This window comes from Nycticebus coucang, chromosome 5 (assembly GCF_027406575.1).
Source record: "Nycticebus coucang isolate mNycCou1 chromosome 5, mNycCou1.pri, whole genome shotgun sequence".
NCBI lineage: Eukaryota > Metazoa > Chordata > Mammalia > Primates > Lorisidae > Nycticebus > Nycticebus coucang.
The window spans coordinates 39878017-39899086 of NC_069784.1; the positions used below are offsets into that span (position 1 = coordinate 39878017).

General features: G+C 39.6%; 1 protein-coding gene across 2 annotated transcripts in view; it reads left to right on the forward strand.

Moving 5' to 3' along the window:
* The window catches only part of AHCYL1 (adenosylhomocysteinase like 1), a 46069-nt gene that overhangs the window by 16760 nt on the left and 8239 nt on the right, over nt 1-21070 (forward strand). For both annotated transcript variants that reach the window (XM_053590502.1, XM_053590503.1), the window contains exons 2-7: nt 12482-12593; nt 15609-15752; nt 17298-17398; nt 17842-17944; nt 19836-19930; nt 20508-20614. In XM_053590502.1, coding sequence (XP_053446477.1) covers nt 12482-12593; nt 15609-15752; nt 17298-17398; nt 17842-17944; nt 19836-19930; nt 20508-20614 — 662 coding nt within the window. The remainder of the gene's footprint in view (nt 1-12481; nt 12594-15608; nt 15753-17297; nt 17399-17841; nt 17945-19835; nt 19931-20507; nt 20615-21070) is intronic.

The following is a 21070-nucleotide window of genomic DNA, read 5'->3' on the forward strand; positions in this document are numbered from 1 at the left end:
ACTCACTGAAGGATAGCTGAATAAGGACTGTATTCAAGGCCTTCTAGACTAAACTCACATAAACTCAAACCTCATTACAACAGAGTTCATAATCTTCCCCTGAGGAGTCAGAGGTTCCAGTTATAACTGCTCTGCAGCATATAGAAAAACAAATCCGCTAGGAAACTTTGCAACTGGTTGTTAATACAAGGACATCTCATTGTTTGCTCAATGATGCCTTGAAGCTGAGGCTGCCTAATCTAGGGAATATAATCATGCCAATTACCTTGATATTCTGTTTTTAAAGAAACCTTTAAAATGATCAAAGGCATTACAGACCTTGGAATTTTGCAGTCCTGTTCAGCATGTGAAACATGCTTAAAATATATACTTAAAATATGTCTCAGTTTTTGTAAAAATTCTATTATTAAAAACCATATAATTGGAAATTTTTCTTCATTAAATCAGTACTTTATTTTACATTTTTCAGCTTTATTAAAGATAGTGGACAACTAAAGGTTGTATGTATTCAGGGTATACAATGTGATGTTTGATATATGTGTACACTGTGAAATGTTTACCCTAGTTGAGGTAATTATGCATCATCCACTGTACTCCAGCTAGCCTGGGTGACAGAGCAAGACACTCTCAAAAAACAAAAATCCATCACGTCACAGTTAACTTTTCTGTGTGGTGAGAATACTTAAAAATCTACTCACTTAGAAATTTTCAAGTATACAATGTATTAAGTGGGGTCACAGTGCTGTGTGTAAATTCTGCCCTTTAACCCGTATCTCCCCTTTTCTCTATTCTACTGAGTGCTGACCCTTCATATCTACCCTTCCCCTCCCTGTTTCTGTGCGTTTGATTCCACATATAAGTGAAATCATTTGAGTACTTTAAATAATCTGCCATAGTTATGAAACCAAGATTCAATAACCACATATGTTATTTAAATCCAGAATGCTTTATTAAAATTAATAGATTTATAAGAATTTTTTTTAGTCAGTACAATCAGCAAGGTGGTACCAAAAAGTGAAAATACATTAATAAGGAAATTTGTCTTTTTTTTTTTTTTTCAACTTGGGGGTCCCTATAATTAATGTAACTCTTTTGTATTGAGAAAATTTGACTTCACTAGATCTTTTAGATGAGTTATAAGAAATGACTTGGAGAAGGTGCTTTTTGAGTGGTATACAACAGAGGAGAAGGGAACCACCTAGTGGAATGTTTTCAGTTTACGAGCATGTTCTGTGATTGTGGTATTAGTGTGTAAATGAAAGAAAATCCCCCATTACCATTCAGTACATAAATTCCTTTTAAAAGGAACAATAATATTCTCTTGGCCAGGTGCAGTGGCTCATGCCTGTAATCCTAGTACTCTGAGAGGCCAAGGTGGGAGAGACCACACTATGCAAGAGTGAGACTTTGTCTCTACTAAAAAAAAAGGAAAAATTAGCCAGGCATCATGGCAGGTGCCTGAGTCCCAGCTACTCAGGAGGCTGAGTTAGGAGGATTGCTGGGGCCCAAGAGTTTGAGGCTACTGTGAGCTATAATGATGCCATGGCACTCCAGCCTAGACAACAGAGTGAGAGTCAGTCTCTCTCTCTCTCTCTACATATATATATAATTTATATATATAAATATATATATTATTTTATTTATATATATTTTACATATTTTTTTCTCTGTTTTTAAAGTATGGCAACTTCACATGAAAATAACCAGTGAGTTTCCCAGGTAGACCTCCCCATCCAGAATATATTGGTCAGTTTAACCATACCAAATTGAAAATCTCCTTATATAAATATAGGTGGAATTGATTCAAATAGGAAATTCTGAGTGAATTTCTTTTGTCCTAGTAAAAAGTTCAGAATTACATTGCCCATACATTCTTAAAGACAGTGGAATTGTCTTCCAGAATGGAACATTTTGCTTCCACAGTGTTTGGGCTCTACTATTCACTCCCCAACCTTTCCAAGCCTAAGGGGCAGTATCTTTCAATGGTGATTCATTGGCAACTTAAAAACATTATATTTTTGTCTGCATCATTTCACTTCTGTCAAAATTAATCAAGATTTCATTCCCTAAAGCTTACAAATGTTTATCCAGGATTGTAAGCTCGGAAGGCTTTAATGCAAAAGAAGATTTTTCTGTAAACAGACCCTTTGTAAATAAAGAGGAAAGCTCCTGTTTCCCCAGCCTATTTCAAAAGAAGAAAAATAGTACAGGGCCCATGGGTGCTTTTTGTGGTTTACTTTTTAAATCTCAGTGTTGGTAGCAAATTATCTTAAGCAAGTCATTTATCCCTCACCCCTGTTCTCGCCTCTGTGAAGTGTAGATGCAGCAAAGGTCTCCAGAATGTTTGGGAACTACAGGTCCTCTGTAAACTGTAAGTCACCAATGTTGAGGCAGAGCCCTAAAACTAGAAAGTCATAAAAATCCAGGCATTCAGGATCTTGATGATCACCGTGCTAATAAATGTGGATTTCAATCTTGGTTTCGAATCAGGTTTAGGTAAAAACCTTGATCTAATACTTCCAGGTGGTTTTCCCATTGAGGCTTGTTCTTTGTATGCCAAGAGTTCAACAAAAATGGTTTGAAATTGCATGACTAAATCAGTGATGTTCTAGCACTGTTATTTGTATTTATTGATAAAATTTGCCCAAATAACTTCCTATACAAAATTTAACTTTGACTTTGGGTTTGCCATATAGTATATAGCAAGAAATGTTTATCCTTATACTTCTGTCTATTTGTCAGAAAATAGCTGTTTAGAAAGTCATAGGTCAGGAAAACATAAACTTTTGTATTCTGGTCTTGATAGGTAAAGAGGATGGTGGGGAAGGGGTATCGTTGTTATTCACTCATTCTTGAGCAGTAGGTAACTCTTAATTTTAGATAGCTCCAGAGATGTCACAGTCAACAGTTCTTTTCAACCAGCTTGTTTCTTGTAAGTCATCTGAGGTCCTGATTTTATTCTGATATTTTACTCTAAAGTTGAACATATACATACTGAGCTGCTTTGTATATGTTTGCCTGTCTAGTCAAGAACGGCAAATAATGCCTCTGTGGAATGAAAAATATAATTAATGTTTAAAAAAATAGTTTGACTTGACTGACTGATAAATTGTTTTCTGTGTATCGTGTCTGTAGTCTCTTCTTCTAGAGGCCTAAATTTGGGGGTGGGGGTCACCCTGGGTAGAGTGTCACAGCTCACAGCAACCTCAAACTCCTGGGCTCAGGCTGTTCTCTTGCCTCAGCCTCCCAAGTAGCTGGGGCTATAGGTGCCTGCCACAATGCCCAGCTAGTAGATATGGGGTCTCACTCTTGCTCAGGCTGGTCTCCTGAGCTCCAGCAATCCCCCCATCTTGGCCTCCCAGAGTGTTGGGATTACAGGCATGAACCACCATGCCCTGCTAATATTTTTTGTTTTGATTTTAAGAACTGTGGAAACTAAAGTCAGCTGCAACTTATCTTTAAAGGGTGTTTTGCTTCTTCCTTTGAACTTGAAAATATTCATTCCCATTACAGAATGGATTTTGAAAGCCCCATTAACCCAATTACATTTGCAAACAATACCTATTACTGTATTGTCACTATTTAACTTTAGGATCTTGAAGTCAGATCTATTTAATGTTGAGTTTTGAGGGGTTTTTCCTTCCCTAAGCCCATACTTTATGGGAAGCAATGGATGGTGACTAAAAAAACTGATACAGTTCTCACTCATCAACATTTGTTGGATGTTAGCTTGGGGTTCAGAACTCGGACTGTCGTAGACTTAGCTGCTTGTGGTTCTTCTGCCAACCAAGTACTGCTTGGCAAGGACTTCCCATGTCTTTTACCTCTAGTTAGTCATAGCCTTGTCTCATAGCTGGTATTCACTCAATTATGGAAATATGTGAATTTAGTTTGAATTTATAAAATATAATTGGCTTTCAACCTCACTTGAGCTAGACTTCCAGATCTAGGAAGAAAGAACTGTATTTCTATGTTGCTAAGCATGTTCCTTTTTCATAATATGAAGAAATTATACAGATGGCATTTGCTTAATCAATGTGGCCCCCTGCCAAAATGCCAGAGATCTCATATAGAGCTGTCCACTGCTTGTGTTTGGTGTCAAATTTTCTTCCCATGGACAGATTTGCCTATTTATAAACAATTGACAAGTTACCATCTTGAAAAAGAACATCCCAGGATACCTTGAAGAAGTAGAATTTATCACTTCTTCTGAGCTTCATTTAAAATCAGATTGGAGCTGGCCTCTGTGGTCCGCACCTGTAGTGCCAGCTGCTCAGGAGGGCAAGGCCAGAAGGATTGCTTGAGCTCAGGAATTTGAGGCTACATACAGTGTGCTATTACTGTGCCTGTGAGTAGCCACTGTACTGTAGTCTGAAGAGCATCCACCCACCTTGGCCTCCCAGGATTACAGGCATGAGCTACCATGCCCTGCTAATATTTTTTATTAGAAAATAAAAAAGAAAAATTCAAGGTTGGTGTTAGAGAAGAGTACAAATTAAATCTAATTATCTCTTATTACAAACTTAGAAAGTACACATAGTAACTTGCCTTGGTCTATCCCAACAATCAAGAATTGTTATTCTTACACCCCATGAACCAATACAAAGTGATTTCCAAGTGAAAACGATAGGTACAGAATATAATAGCAAGCAATCTTTTGAGTAAGAGAGGGAAATAAGAATATGTTAATAAATACTGATTTTCTCCCACACACACACACAAAATGAAGCAACAAAAGAATAAACTAGAAAGCAATGAAAATGGGGGGCTGGATGTTTAGACACCTTAGAGCAGTGGTTCTCAACCTTCCTAATGTCACGGCCCTTTAAAACAGTTCCTGTGGTCACAACCCACAGGTTGAGAACCCCTACCTTAGAGAAATTGTTGATTTTAGGTCTGGAGCAGAGAAAGAACAAGGTGAGCCTGGTATATTGTGTCAAAATACAGAATAGTGGCTTAGCACCTGTACTCAGTGGCTAGGGCACCAGCCACATTCACCGGAACTGGTGGCTTCAAACCCAGCCAGGGCCTGCTAAACAATGACACTACAACAAAAAAATAGCTGGGTGTTGTGGTGGGCACTTATAGTCCCAGCTACTTGGGAGGCTGAGGCAAGAGAATCGCTTTAGCCCAAGAGTTTGAGGTTGCTGTGAACTGTGATGCCACAGCACTCTACTGAGGGAGACATAGTGAGACTGTCTTAAAAATACATATATATACAGAATAGTTTGAAGGAAGCTCTCAATGGCCCGATTTTGGACAACATGAACATTCAGCGCACTCTGTGTATAATTGAATATATTAAATAGCAATATAAATGACAAGAGAGAAGAAAAGCTTTTCCTTACAAAAGAATGCCAGCCAATATATGTGGAAAGAAGGATAGAAAAACATAGCTGTGATTTTTTTTTTTTTTTTTGACAGAGTCTTACTTTGTTGCCCTTGGTAGAGTGCTGGAGCGTCACAGCTTACAGCAACCTCCAACTCTTGGGCTTAAGCGATTCTCTTGCCTCAGTCTCCTGAGTAGCTGGGACTACAGGTGCCTGCCACAACACTGGGCTTATTTGTTGTTGTTGCTGCTGGTTTAGTTGGCTGGGGTTGGGTTCCAACCCGACACCCTCGGTTTATGGGGCCGGCACCCTACCACCTGAGCCACAGGCACTGCCCCCATAGCTGTGATTTTATAACCCCCCAATATTATTGATTCAGGCAAGGTAAGTCACTAGGGAGAAGGATAGTAACATGATGACAAATATCACCTCACAAATTAACCTTTACTTGCCAAAGAGAAAAATGTACCTTTCAATGTAGAGATCGATGGTCTCACTTTAACTAGGGTTCAATCATTGTTACTAGTGGGACAACTTGACATCCTATGTTCCCCAGTATGATGTAAGATGAAATATACATCATCTATGAAATACTTCTGCCAAAGTTTCATTTATGTATGTATTTATTTTGAGACAGAGTCTCAAGCTGTCTCCCTGGGTAGAGTGGTAGAGTGCCATGGCGTCATAGCTCAGAGCAACCTCCAACTTGGCCTTAAGCGATACTCTTGCCTCAGTTTTTCTATTTTTAGTAGAGACAGGGTCTTGCTCTTGCTTAGGCTGGTCTCGAACTCGTAAGCTCAAGTGATCCACCTGCCTCGGCCTCCTGGAGTACTAGCATTACTACCACCACAGCTGGCGCTGCCAAAGTTTTAATTACTTTCAAGTCTCAGAACAATTTAAGAAGGAAACAATATGAAAATTTCAAGATATTGGAGATTCCATAAAACAACTGGCCTGAATTCCTCAAAGAAGAGTCAATATTCCAAAGGGGATGAGAGAGTGGAAGGACTATACCAGATTAGCAGAGGCTAAAGAAACCTAACAAATGCACTTAGTGAATCTTGGTTCCAACCTGGGTTGGAGGGAGACTGTTGAACCCACAACTATAAAAAACATTCTTGGGAAAATTTGAGTATAGTCTGAATATTTTATATAGAATAATTATTAATATTCTTAATGTGATATGTCATCATGGTTCTGTAGGAGAATATCCTTATTGTTAGAAGATACATTCTGAAGACTTTATTGGTGAATGCTTGCAACTTTGTCTTTTTTTTTTTTTTTTTTTGCAGAGCCATGTGAAAATATGCATGTGTATGTGTGTATATGTACAGAGAAGAAAACCTAATATGGAAAGTGGAAAGATTCGATCTAGGTGGAGAGTATACAGGTGTTCATTATACTATTCTTTTAGATTTTTTTTGTATGTTAGAAATGATAATAAAGTTAAGAAAGTAAATAGGAAGTGTTAACAGTTGGGGGAGGGACTTCAGTGTTTCACAAAAAGTAATGGGTATGTTTCAGGAGCCAAGATTTCTTCAGTCACCGGTATGAATTTGTTTTTTAAAACCTAGAATTGGGCTGGGCATGGTGGCTCACTCCTGTAATCCTATCACTAGGAGGCTGAGGTAGGATTTCTTGAACTTACAAGTTTGAGACCAGCCTGAGCAAGAGTGAGACCCCGTCTCTACTAAAAATAGAAAAATGGAGGCAAGAGAATTGCTTGAGCCCAAGAGTTGGAGGTTGCTGTGAACTATAATGACACCATGGCACAGCTTGAGACAAAAAAAAAAAAAAAAAAACAGTTGATGACAGTTTATTGTTTAGGAGTAAAAGGGAGATGATTGGCATGTTTTTATATAATATTGGCAGTAGAATTGAGGATGAGGAAAGTATGGACAGGCCAGGTAACTGGCCAGGTAGATAGCTAAATAGGCATTGACACATAGTCTGGATGTGTGCTACATTCTGTTGTAAACTATGGTTTTCAGAACATTAGGAAGCCCTTTCCTACTTATCACAATTTTTTTTTTTTTTTTTTTACCTTTTAATTTTACCCTCTAGTTGGGAGGCCCAGATCACTCATATCAACTAGAGCACTTCAAACAATAATAGAAAGCCAGTGAAGTGTTTTGTTTCACAGGAAGAGAAGGGGTATAGCTGTCAAGGGTAAAACCACTCTTAGTAGACGTTTTCAAACTCTTAAGTTCCTTACCTTTTAAGTGACTCAGTAGCATGGGGCCTGGTATTGCCTCACCCCTTCCTCTCATCAGCATTGACTAACAATCAAGTTGAGTCCCACTTTGAAAGGAGTATTTCTTCTGACTGGAATTGGATTCTAGCAACATGTGTGTGTTATATCCTGTTACTGTTCAGACACAGAGAAGGGTAGAGTGGGGGAAGGAGATACGTGCTGTGATTAGTCAGCCTGCCACCACGCCCCCCCCCCCCCCCCCCAGAAACTTAGGCCCCAACTGGGGAGACTGAGAACTTAAGCAACTTGAGATAGGGAAGGAGGGAAGGGAGCAGCCAAAACCTGCTGAGTCTCAGAGGACTGGTTTCTGCACTAGGGAATGGAAGAAGTGACTGAAGGCGGCTGTGGATTCCACTCTGGCCTGAGATCGATTCCCCTGAGATAAGTTTTCTGGTGGGTGTATATGAAGGGAATCCCCTTCTTTGGAAAACTTCTTTTATCTAATTGAGATGAAAGGTATTCAGACTTATGTATTTCTTATACCAAGAAATTGGTACTTATTGTTAACTTTGGATTCATCTGAAATGGGAAATCAGCCTGATCGCTGGTAAATGTCAAGAAAAGATTGTTCAGGCAGCCAGATGCTCTTCCTTTCCTCTGCAAAGGAAATGGGTGAGTACAATCTGTAGAAGAAAGAATGTATTAGTCAGAAGACGTGTGAAAGAGGGCTCAGAAAAGATGTAGGAATCTTGGAAAGTGTTCTAGCACGCTGCTTAGTAATTGACTTTGTTAAAATTTCTAGCTTCTTACAGTCACTTTTTTGCTTAGTTGTTAAGTGTAAGCTAAGAAATATGCTGCCCATAATTTCTAAACAAAAATCTCTACACACAGTATGCTAGAGGAGATAATGAGGCAGAATATATAAAGTTTGGAATGTCCCAGGAAATCAGAGTACTAGAAGAGGGGATACTAGCCCTTCATACATTCCTTGGTGGTAAGGAAGACTGATTACTCACCCCTAAGGTATGCTTTCTTAATGATTTGTTTTCCTAATAATTGCTATTTTCCTTTGAGCCTGGTTCTTTACCCTTAGGAGGAAACCTTTCTGAGGAAATGAAAAGCTATTAGATCAGCATGTTAAATAACATGCTGATTTTAAATAAATAAAATTTAATAAGATAACTAGCCTAACCTCTGATATTTGGAGGCCTACGTTAAATAATATCCAGATAAGACCATGCAGACTATAATATCTAGTGTGTTCCTGAAGGAGCAGTAAAAGTCCATGGACAGAGCCATTTGCATTATCATTACACTGTGGCTCAAAACACATCTACAGATTTTAAGGGACCATATTTCCTTGCATCAGACTTTCCTGGAATAGCACTGGGTTCTTGGTTGTTTAGCAGTATTTGACTTTTCAGCTTACCCTTGTCACCAGACTTACTACTGTATGGTGGATATGCTGTATCCCAAGTTATTTGTTCAGTGGAGCTTTTCATTGCCATTCTCATACCACATGGAAGAAAGTCAACCATTGTACCTGCTAAGCTATTTGAAGAGTTGCTTTAAAATAGCACATTCACCTGGCTTGATAATTGAATTTTTTAAGTACAGCAAGTAGACTTCTGTATTTGGGTGTGCTATTTGAAGAATGGGTCAACCTGACCTTCTAGACTTTCTCAGATGTGCTGTTCAAGAATGGAACACTAGTTGGTGCCTATTAAGTTTTGGGTAAGACCTTTTATGGGTGATGAGTAACCAACCACAAAGTTGTTCTTTAACGTAAAACTTTTTGACTTTAAGGTACACTTTTTGGATTTCAGTCATCTTAACTCCTTTCCTCCCCTTCCCACCCCTACATTATATTTAGGCTAAGTATTCCTTGTAGATCTAGATTTGAAGAAACACAAAAGCATGACAATTGATACACATGATTGGAAGAAATCATGATGATAGGAATTAATATGAACAGAACACCTTTGCGTTCATCTTTTGATTTTCTTTTTACCCAAATTATTAATTTTACTCAAATGCAGTGAGTTCAACACAATCACAAGGCTGCAACTGAGATTTGGTTTCACTTGACAGCAAACTAGTGAAAAGTTACTTTTGGCACAGTATACTTACAAAGTAAAAGTGAACAACACTCCAGGGGAAAATAGCTACTAGGTGTGAATGCCACCTGTGCAGCTAGCAGCCCTGGAGGAAAGCTGGAGCATTCCACAGTAGCAGTTTGGTTAGAGGTTCTGTTTAGCATGTGGTTTGGGGTGGAAGAGAAGACCAGGTTATCATGCATCTTTGTATCTTGGGGCCACCTTTTAAGCAGTGAGAAGATCAAAGAGCTGCAAAAATAGTCAACCACCCATCCATGTTATGACTTAACATTCTGCCCACTTCAAATATGGACCATACTCATTTGAGAGATGGGGTAGCAGGAACACCACACAGATTAGTAAACTGCTTGCAACACAGTCTAATATTTTTAGATGGAAAAGATTTTGCTAAGCTTTGGTTACTCACGAGCTTTATTAATACAAGAGATTATGACTATTAAGTTCTTAAGTTGCTGAAGAAACACATTCTACCTTGCCACAGCCACCTCTCTATTTTTTATCTAAAAAACTGCAAATGTTATTGGAGTTCCCTCCCCTGCCTTACCTTCCACATAGGTGGTATCTGGGAACATGCCCAGAGCCTTTTGAAAAAGGAAAAAGAAAAAGATGAACAGGGAAAGGAATTGTAACAGTCATGAGAGGAGACTAGCTTCTGGATTGTCTGCCCATGCCAGCAGCAGGAAGGCTGGTAGAGGAGGGGCTGCCTCTTGTCTAGCAGCTATTAAGAGGCATTGATGGAGCAGGGCGTTGTGGCCTGTCATCCTAGCACTCTGGGAGGCCAAGGCCTGGAGACCAGCCTGAGCAAGAGCAAGACCCCTGTCTAAACAGAAAAATTATCCAGACGTCATGGCCTACTCCTTTAGTCCCAGCTACTCTGGAGTCTTAAGTGCTAGAGTTTGAGATTACAGTGAACTAAAATGATGCCATTGCACTCTACCTGGGGCAACAGAGGGAGACTGTCTCAACAATAACAAGAAAAGTGTTGATGGTCTCTTTAACTGTGCATTTTTCCCACTACCAAAATAACATCCTGGGTTGAAAGTCATTACTTTGGTCCTGGATTAATCTCTTCAGTAAAACTAGCTTTGCTGATTGAAGAAGTCATGTGATCATGCAGTGGGAAATCCTGTCTAGAAGGGCAAATGCTGACCTATAGCCATCTCAGTGACTTTTTTTTTTTAAGGTAGCTCTTTTGATGTTTAAGCTATTTAAAATTAAAGTTTTAGCACTGAAACTTTAAAAAGCTGTTTTGGGTGTATGTACAAAGATATTTGTTAATCAAATTCTTGTACAGTATATGTGGTTTAGCTTGAGTCTTCATTATTTACTCATCTTTGAAGCCTGATTGACTTGATCTTACTTCAAAGGACTTTGAAAGGTTCATTTATTCTACAGATACATGATGAATGCCTTCTTAATGTGTATAAGACCCTGGGCTAGATGCCAGAATGTGTAGCTCTTGCCCTCCCATGCCTTTAGGAACTGTTCTTAGACTCAATAAAACAGTCTGTGGACTCTGCTCCTAGCTTAGAGTGGACTCCACCCACTTGATGTTGAACCGGATGAGTTTGAAGTAGAAGTATTTCCAGCTTTTTTCTCTTGGGCCTATGATACAAATAGTATCTGTGGCTATCACTGCATGACTGCGCTCTGCTTTTATTGGTGATATGAACCATGCTAGATACAAAGTTGAAAATACAAACTTTTAGGGTCGGTGCCTGTGGCTCAAGGAGTAGGGTGCCGGTCCCATATGCCGGAGGTGGCAGGTTCAAACCCAGCCCTGGCCAAAAACCACAAAAAAAAAAAGAAAATACAGATTTTTGTTCCCCCTGATTACTGCTTCATTACCTATCGAGTTCTGCTAATTCAGTTTTCAATTTGTTTGTGTTAGCTGCTTGTGTCCAGGGTACACACTCAAGCCTGATTCTGATACAGCAGGCTGGTGCTACCCTAAGTGAGAGTACGTGTGATAGAGGAAGGGGAGGTTTTGCAGCTGTAGCTTATAGGTAGTTTGCTGTTCTGGCTTGCAAGTGGCTATACAATGTTGCTAGCATTATATAGAGATTTTAATCTGTAATGGTGTACATTAGCATATATAGTTTGCTAAGGACTTAATGGATTCTTTATGGGAACTTTGTCAAATTTAGGTTGTGGGGAGAATCTTAATTCAGATTCTCAAAAACCATCCAGCTTATTCAAGTCATTATTTTCTCCTTTAAGTTATGCTGAATTAGAATTTACTGTGGTGGATGTGGATTTTTCAGTTTTTCTGTATCATTGTATTCTGGTATTTAAAATTTTTGCTGGGTACAGAAGTTCTACATTGGCTTTGGAAAGCACTGACTTATGGTTGGGCTCTCAGTATTGGTGAACTAATGCCCATTATTATTTCTAGGCATCTCTTCATATTCTTTCAGAAAGCAAGATGATTGTCATCTTTAGAATAAGAATGTGCTACAGGGGAATACTCTGAAAATAAACTCCAAAAAAGCTAAGAAGCACCATGAGATGGTTTTTTGAAAGAGTTAGGAGGAAGGATAAAGAGTTTAATGAGTTAAAGTTGTAAGAGAAAGACAACTTTGTGGAATGTGATAAAGATTTGTAAAATTGGACAGATGCTAAAAGAAGTTAGGTCTTGACTTATCCCTGCCCCCCCAGATCCTGTTGGAATGGGAAGAGACAGTAGCTTCTGCCTTTCCTCATCTCTGGTGAGAGAGTTGGGGGCTTAGTAGGAGACTTGTAGTTACACTGGCTTTTAGGGAAGACAGTATATGGCCTTAAAAAATGGAACATTTCATACAATTCCCTTGTAAGTTGTAACTTTTGTCTTTCTTTTATAGCAAATCCAGTTTGCTGATGACATGCAGGAGTTCACCAAATTCCCCACGAAGACAGGCCGAAGATCTTTGTCTCGCTCCATCTCACAGTCCTCCACGGACAGCTATAGTTCAGGTGGGTATGAGTGAACTTCATGTCCTCTATGCTGTCTCTTCCCTGTCTACTGCCTATTGCACTTCACTCATCCAGACTCTGAAAACACCTCCTGTTAAGACTGTCGATCTTTATGTTGAGAGCTGTTTGTTAGCTCTCAATGGCAGCATTCCCAGTCTGGCTTATAGCTGGGAAGCTTTTGTCATCTGAAGACTGACCATCTCTGTGTGTGGTCTGTGGCCAGTGGCCAGGGTCCAGTTGGTAGTACTGGGCCAGTTTCCATTCCCACATTGATCCACACATGTTTCAAAGGGAGAGAATCAATGCTATTTTGGCTGACAAAACTGACCTTGAAAAAGAAGTATACTTTGAAGCATAATTTCTTTGTATAAAATATACCCTGTGGACTTAAGACTCAGAAAATATACATAGGTATATACATCTTACCATCTATCTTTTTCTTTCCTGTGCCCAAGACTGCTTGAATTGTAATAAAAAAAATTAGTATTTTGGTTCCTTTTATTTACTAGATTATTTTTGATGTTGAAATATCCTCCCCTGTTAAACTCATGGAGTAGGAAAGATTCAGGCTACTGTGATGTGACTCCAACTCTGTTTCATTTTAGTTCTACCCTCCTATGTTCGTCCTCTGTAAGAAAAGTCTTTTTTTTTTTTTTTTTTGAATTATGCCCTGCCCATCTATAGAGAGGATATTAAAAAATTAGCATGGAAAAGGATATAAAATCTTAGGAACTAAGTACTGGAGAAAACATTAGGGGCATCTGATACAACTCTCCCATTAGTCAATTGAAGAATCATTGTTGGCCAGGTGCAATGGCTTCTACCTATAATCTAGCACTCGGGTAGGCTGAGATGGCACATGACTTGAGCTTAGGAGTTTGAGACCAGCCTGAGCAAGAGTGAGACTCTATCTCCACTGAAAATAGAAAAATTAGCCAGGCATTATGGTGAGTGTCTGGTCCTAGCTACTCGGGAGGCTGAGGCAGGAAGATCCCTTGAACCCAGGAGTTTAAGCTTGCCATGAGCAAGGCTGAAGCCGTGGCATTCTACCCTGGCCAACAGAGTGAGACTGTCTCAAAAAAAAAAAAAGAGAAGAAGAATTGTCATCGTTAACAGATTAAAAGCCATGCCCAAGATCACAGACTGCTATTAATGTCAGCGAAGAGATTTGTACCAAAAGCCACTCATTGTCCTTTGCCAGAATATCATTTGCATTCTATTAAGATTAAGGACTCTTCTTGAGGTATAAGGAATGTAAAAAAAAAAAATTTTTTTAAGAAACTTATTTTCTCCCTTGTGCCACTGATAACCTAATATAGATAGGAAGATAAGAACAAACAGTGGTGTATAGGGTTAACTACTGAAATAAATGAATATATGGGCTTACTGTGGGCATAAGTACAAGAAGTAGTTCCAAGTGTAATGGCTATCATAAATGAAAAGGTTTCATGGAATGAGAGATAAAAAAGGCAATGGGCTAATTATAACTGAGAAAAAGAAAAATTAATTTTGAAAAATTGAATTATAAGAGGAAGAAAGAATGAATAAAGAAGGCTTTAAGAAGTCTTCAAAGATCTTTATGGCCATGTTACAGAAACCTATTAAGCCTTTTATAAAGCTTAATGATAGAGTTAAATTGTCAAAGTGGAGAACATAACCTTTAGTTAGCTGGATAAGAGGACCTACATACACAGGTGGAAGTCAGTGAGAGAGACCTGGTGCACTGGCAGAAACAGTAATGAGGAAAACTCAGAGAGGAAAGAGGCGATTTGGGAAGTAAGGAGTAATGATTGTTATATATCCTTTTGCATATCAGAGGGATAGTTTTAGCTTTTATGAGAAGCTGGGGTGGTTGGTTTTGTTGTTTTTCTTTGAGGTTTTTTTTTTTTTTTTTTTTTTCTTGAGACAAGGTCTCTCACTCTGTAACCCAGACTGGAATACAGTAGCCCAATCACAGCTCACTGTGATCCCTAAATCTAAGTAATTATCTTGGCTCATCTTCTTGAGTAGCTAGGTACACATGCCCCCAATGCATGGCTTATTTTTTAATTTTTTGTAGAGCCAGAATCTTGCTGTGTTGCCCGGGCTGATCTCAGACTCCCGAAACTGTTTTTAAAAGTTGATCATCTTGACAGACTTCTCCAAGGCAGGCAGTAGGACCAGCAATACTTGCTTTTTGTGTCCTTTCTTTCTGCTCTGTATTCCCTAAGCACAACTACTATAAAATCCCTTGTAAGACTGTCATCCCTTTCATCTACCATGTATATCAATGTTTTTCAAAGTGTGGTCCTCTGACCCACAGCATCAGCAATACCTGGGAACTTAATTAGAAGTATGAATTCTTGGGTATACTGGATACCAACACACCACCACATGGAAAACGTTAGCCATGGGGTCTAGCTATGTGTGTTTTAACAAACCTTCCATGTGATTCTGATATGTGTTTGAATTTGAGAACCAGTGATAATATAGAAATAGCATGCCTTCTCTGCCCTAAATTATTCTTCCATTATTGTCGAGTCTAGTTCCAATCCAGATTAGGAACAAGTGCCTCTGTTATCTGGGGTGACTATTGTTGGTTCAGGATTAGGATCTGTGACCCCTATCACAGGCACTAATGGCACAGTATTGTTAGGGTAGGCAAAAGAACTGCAACACTAGAAGATCCACAATCAGTTTCCTTCATGCCATCCTTTAGAGCCTGGAGGAGTAGAACTGGGAGGGACCAAGAAGGTAGACGTGTTCACCAATTAAGAGTGTTCACTTAAATAGCCGGGCGTTGTGGTGGGCACCTGTAGTCCCAGCTACTTGAGAGGCTGAGGCAAGAGAATCGCCTAAGCCCAGGAGTTGGAGGTTGCTGTGAACTGTGATGCCATGGCACTCAACCCAGGGCAATAAAGTGCAATAAACACTCTTTTAAAAAAAAAAAAGAGAGTGTTCACTTAAATTAGGAACTGTACTTTATGGAGTTGGGGCCATTGAGGTTTTCTATCCTCATTTTTTTCTCGGCTCCAGCTGCATCCTACACAGATAGCTCTGATGATGAGGTTTCTCCCCGAGAGAAGCAGCAAACCAACTCCAAAGGCAGCAGCAATTTCTGCGTGAAGAACATCAAGCAGGCAGAATTTGGACGCCGAGAGATTGAGATTGCAGAGCAAGGTAAAGAAAAGGAGTGGGTAGAGGACCAGAATCAGCCCTTTTCCTGGTTATCGGTTTCCACAACTACTTAAGGCCTGAAAGCTAACTTGAAAGTATCCTGGGAAAAGGTACTTTCTTGGATTTTTAGATAAATACCTCTCTATGTATGAAGCTTGAGCTTCACGATTCTTGTTCATTGCTGGGTGTGGTAGCTCACTGTAATCCTTGCACTCTGGGAGGCTGAGGCAGGTGGATTGCTTGAGCTCGGGAGCTCGAGACCAGCCTGAACAAGAGAGAGACCTTGTCTCTAAAAAAAAATAAATAATAACCAGGCATTGTGGTGAGCATCTGTAGTCCCAACTACTTAGGAGGCTGAGACAAAAAAGGATCACTTGAGCCCAAGAGTTTGAGGTTGTTGTGAGCTATGACACCATGGCACTCTGATAGAGTCACCCTATCTCAAAAAAAAAAAAAAAAAAATGGCATTAGCCGCATACACCGAGGCTGGTAGGTAAAAACCCGGCCCAGGCCATGTAAACACAATGGCAACTGCAACAAAAAAATAGCCGGGCATTGTGGTGGGCACCTGTAGTCCCAACTGCTTGGGAGGCTGAGGCAGGAGAATCTTTTAAGCCCAAGAGTTTGAGGTTGCTGTGAGCTGTGACATCATGGCACTCTACGGAGTGGCATAGTGATACTCTGTCTCGAAGAAAGTAGAAAAAAGATTCTTGTTCTTAGTTTCTCCCTTCTTCCTCTTCTCAGCATGTGGTAATTACACGTGGGTAGTTTTCTCTTTTCCTCCTTCCTGATACCATATTCAAAGATCTACCCTGCAGAATCAGCAAGTTCTTGATCACTACATCATAGTTAGTTATGTGGGATCTTACTGGAGCTATCAATCACAGAGATCCAGATTTTCCAGAAGCAGCTGACGTGGGAGAGTTTAAAGCTAAGGATATGGTGACCTAGGATCTTGTTTGGTTCTGAGCACCCTATGCTGGAGCAGAGCAAAAGTGACTGACAAGAGGTAAAATCATGGTTTCTCTACTCCACCCTGCCCCCAGTAAGGTGTTTTTTACCCTTTTTTGTTTTCATGTTGAGGGCATGTTCTATACTGAGAGTAGAAAAACCAAGCAAACTGACAGGATAGGGTCAGGCAGCATAGAAAACAGAAGCTAGCAAGTTCTTCTGAGGGTGAAGTCTTTTCTTCCTGGTCTGATATGTGAGTCCATTAGCCAATGCCATAACTACTTTCCTCTCCTCCCAAGTGAATGGTGAGATTCACCCTCCATTTTGATTAGTTTTGAATATTTACTTCATTCTCTGTTGAGTTTTCTGGGTATAAAGCTGAAGCAGGGGAGGAAGAGAAATTCTAGATGGTTGTATGACAACTCCCTATTGTTATACTGCTGTTGAAGCTGCCAGATCATCATGGAAATATGCTTATAGTTTCTCTGACTCGTCTTACCATATCTCCACAGATCCAGACTGGCCCCAGATGCTGCTGGGGGAGGAAATGTGATACTGCTAGTGCAGACCTAGCTCAAATCCTCTGTTCTTTCACAGACATGTCTGCTCTGATTTCACTCAGGAAACGTGCTCAGGGGGAGAAGCCCTTGGCTGGTGCTAAAATAGTGGGCTGTACACACATCACAGCCCAGACAGCGGTGAGTTTGCTGTAAGAAAAGGGAAGGGCTTCGGATAAGGGGAAGAATGAAGCAGAGTTTTTGGTTGTTGTTTTTTACTTTTCCTTTCTCTAGCTAGCCAACCTCCAAATGCTGACTTTAGATGGGATCTTCCTGTTACACAGTAATTGGGTTTTTTGCTTTTGTTTGTGTAAATAAACCCACTTTTAGCAAACCTGACCTAGGAAGATCTAGATTTGCAAAAATATGGTTGTTATTAAAATGTTACTAAGACTTTTTTTAAGAACCCATCTTTTGGGTATAAATACCAGTCTGCCATCTTATTGACATAGACCCTTTTATTACTTTCCAGTGTGGCACCTGTTGCTGCAGAATTGATGGGTATTGTTTTCTTACTGAGGTTTGCTCCCCACTCCTGAGTGGCCCTCCTCTTCCTCACCCTGTCTTCCCACACATCCACACAGGTGTTGATTGAGACACTCTGTGCCCTGGGGGCTCAGTGCCGCTGGTCTGCTTGCAACATCTACTCAACTCAGAATGAAGTGGCTGCAGCACTGGCTGAGGCTGGTAAGTTCTGTGTATTTCTAGCAACTTTAGCCTAAAATAATTGTCTAAATATGTTGTCTTTACAGTGTCATTTATGTCTAGGGACTGTACAATTTGAAAGATAACATCAATAGGAAGAAAATAAAGATAATAAAATTAAGGTCTACCTGCACAATGGAATATTATGTAGTCATTAAAAATGATCTTTGAAAATAATCTAATGAGGGCAACGCCTGTGGCTCAGTCGGTAAGGCGCCGGCCCCATATCCCAAGGGTGGTGGGTTCGAACCCGGCCCTGGCCAAACTGCAACCGAAAAATAGCCAGGCGTTGTGGCGGGCGCCTGTAGTCCCAGCTACTCGGGAGGCTGAGGCAAAAGAATCGCTTAAGCCCAGGAGTTAGAGGTTGCTGTGAGCTGTGTGAGGCCACGGCACTCTACTGAGGGCCATAAAGTGAGACTCTGTCTCTACAAAAAAAAAGAAAATAATCTAATGACATGGAAAAATGCCCAATTCTAACAAAGAAGAATATTGAACTTTATAAACTGTGTAAATGTAAGCTTATTGATCTCTTTTCACCAACAGTCTTGTCATTTTTGAGAGACACCACAAGTAAGAAATGCCTTTTATATTGATAGTTTGTTAAATAATTTGGTATTCAGTATGGCACTGAAAATATATGGGCTACTGATGACTTTTACTAAAGATAATTTTTATTGTTATGTTCAAAAGAAAATCAAAGTTGCTTTGAGGACTTCTCATCTTCCTAGGATTCTCAGAAAGCAACTTTACAGTACTTTGTTGTTTTTTTGTTTTATTTTTTGGTACGCGTTCATTGCAGAAAATTTAGAAAGTTCCAAAACAAAAAATTCACACTCCCACTGCACAGAGATAGTATTTGATAATTTTTCCCCCTTTTTCCTATCTGCTTTCCAATGACGAAATAACTCTTAGTATATATACAGTTTAATAATCTATAAAACATTTTCAGAGCTAGATTTCTATGTTACTGAAAATTTTGACAGCATCTTTTTTTTTTTTTTTTTTGAGACAGAGTCTCACTTTGTAATCTCAGTAGAGTACCGGGCATCATAGCTTACAGCAACCTCAGACTCTTGGGTTCAAGCGATTCTCTTGCCTCAGCCTCCCAAGTAGCTGGGACTACAGGCACCTGCCACAATGCCTGACTAGACAGCATCATTTTTAATACTCATTAATATGCCTATGCAATTTTATGTCACTGTTACCTAATGTTGAACATTTAATTGTTTCAAGGTGTTTACTTACATAAATAATGCTCCAGTGAACAACTTTATAGTGATTCCCATTTCATTTTATCTACTTAGGGTTGTAAATATAAAGTGGCCCAAAGAGAGTAACGTTTTAGGCTTCAAAATGCCTTATTTTTGGAGACAAGAGTCTCAGTTTATTGCTTGGGCTAGAGTGCCATGGCGTCATCATAGCTCACTCCCACCTCAAACTCCTGGACTTAAGTGATCATCTTGCCTTAGCCTTCCAAGTAACTGGGACTACCAGTGCACTGCCATGCCTGGCTAATTTTTTTTTTTGTATTTTTTATAAAGACAGGGTCTCACTATGTTGCTGAAGCTAGTCTCAAACTCTGTTTGCCTCAAGTAATCCTCTCATCTTGGCCCCCCAAAAGTGCTAGGATTACAGGCATGAGCCACCATGCCTAGCCACCAAATACTTTTAAAAACAAAAATCCCTTAATTTCTTAAGTAATTTCTAGAAATACTATATGAGCTGTATATGTGTATTTTGACATTTCTTAAGTTTTTTCCTTTGTGGGATAGTTTCCTTTCCTTCTTTTTCTTAGGAATCTGCGAAAGTGGCATTGGTATAGCACATTTTTCAGAGGAATAATCAGCTGACTTATTTCTTTCTGTCTCCATAGGAGTTGCAGTGTTTGCTTGGAAGGGCGAGTCAGAAGATGATTTCTGGTGGTGTATTGACCGCTGTGTGAACATGGACGGGTGGCAGGCCAACATGGTAATAATGTATATCCATCCTACACTTTGACAAGAGATTTATTTCCTTTTTTTCCCTCAAAGCATGGCTCCCTAAATATGTTTTGGATGTTTGGTCTCATGCACTGACTTCGTTGCTGCAGTGTTTAGCTTGATACCTATTCAGAGCAAGTCTGAGTACTGAATGAAAAAGTGGGGGAAGGGTAAGACTAGCCAAACACATGTGGCTCAAACACAACAGAACAAAGAAGGAGGAAATGATGTGGTACCTCTTTGGAATAGGATTCTGGTTTCTTTCCTTCTTGCCCCAGCTCTCCTTTTGCATTCAAAGGGGCTATGTATTTCAAGACTCCAGACATAGAGTCTGTGATTAGCCTAATATTCTTCACTGTAGTCTAGAACAAAGATAGGATTCCTTTTAACCATTTTACACCAACAAACTTGACTATATTTCCACTATCTAAGCCTGCTCTAAGGAGCTCCAAGGAGTGCTCTTCCAAAACATATAGGGCTCTCTTACTAGTGCAGAAAGTGGGTTCAAAGTTCCCCCCAGCTCTAGCAGCCTGAATGCCCATAGAAGTCTTCTGGCTGTTCTATAGATCCTGGATGATGGGGGAGACTTAACCCACTGGGTTTATAAGAAGTATCCAAACGTGTTTAAGAAGATCCGAGGCATTGTGGAAGAGAGCGTGACTGGTGTTCACAGGTAACAGATTCTGGAGTAGCTGCCCCTTGTGTCCTTGCCTCAGCAAATTCTCCTAGTGTCTGTTAGGCTTCAGGGCTGTGTTTCAAACTTGTAGTAACTAAGTGGGAGTTTCTTCATTAGATAAAAAATTACGTGTTTTTACTTTTGAAAATCAAGTCGACCCTAGAAGGAAATTATTTCAGGTTCTAGTTCACGCATTCTTCTCTCCCATTTATTCCACTGAATGATTCTTAACTAGTGTTTGGGCATGAGGGGTAGGGAGTGATTGTATCTTGAAAAACTGTATTCAATATTGTATTATAATTTTATATTTGAAATATGAAAACAATCCTATTGTAAAACTACATATTGCATATACTACAAAAAATAAAACTGGGCAAAATATTCTTGGCTTGTTGGAATACCTAAAAGATATGTGAAAGTGTTTCTCAGTTGAAGGCATATTGCACTTGCTTG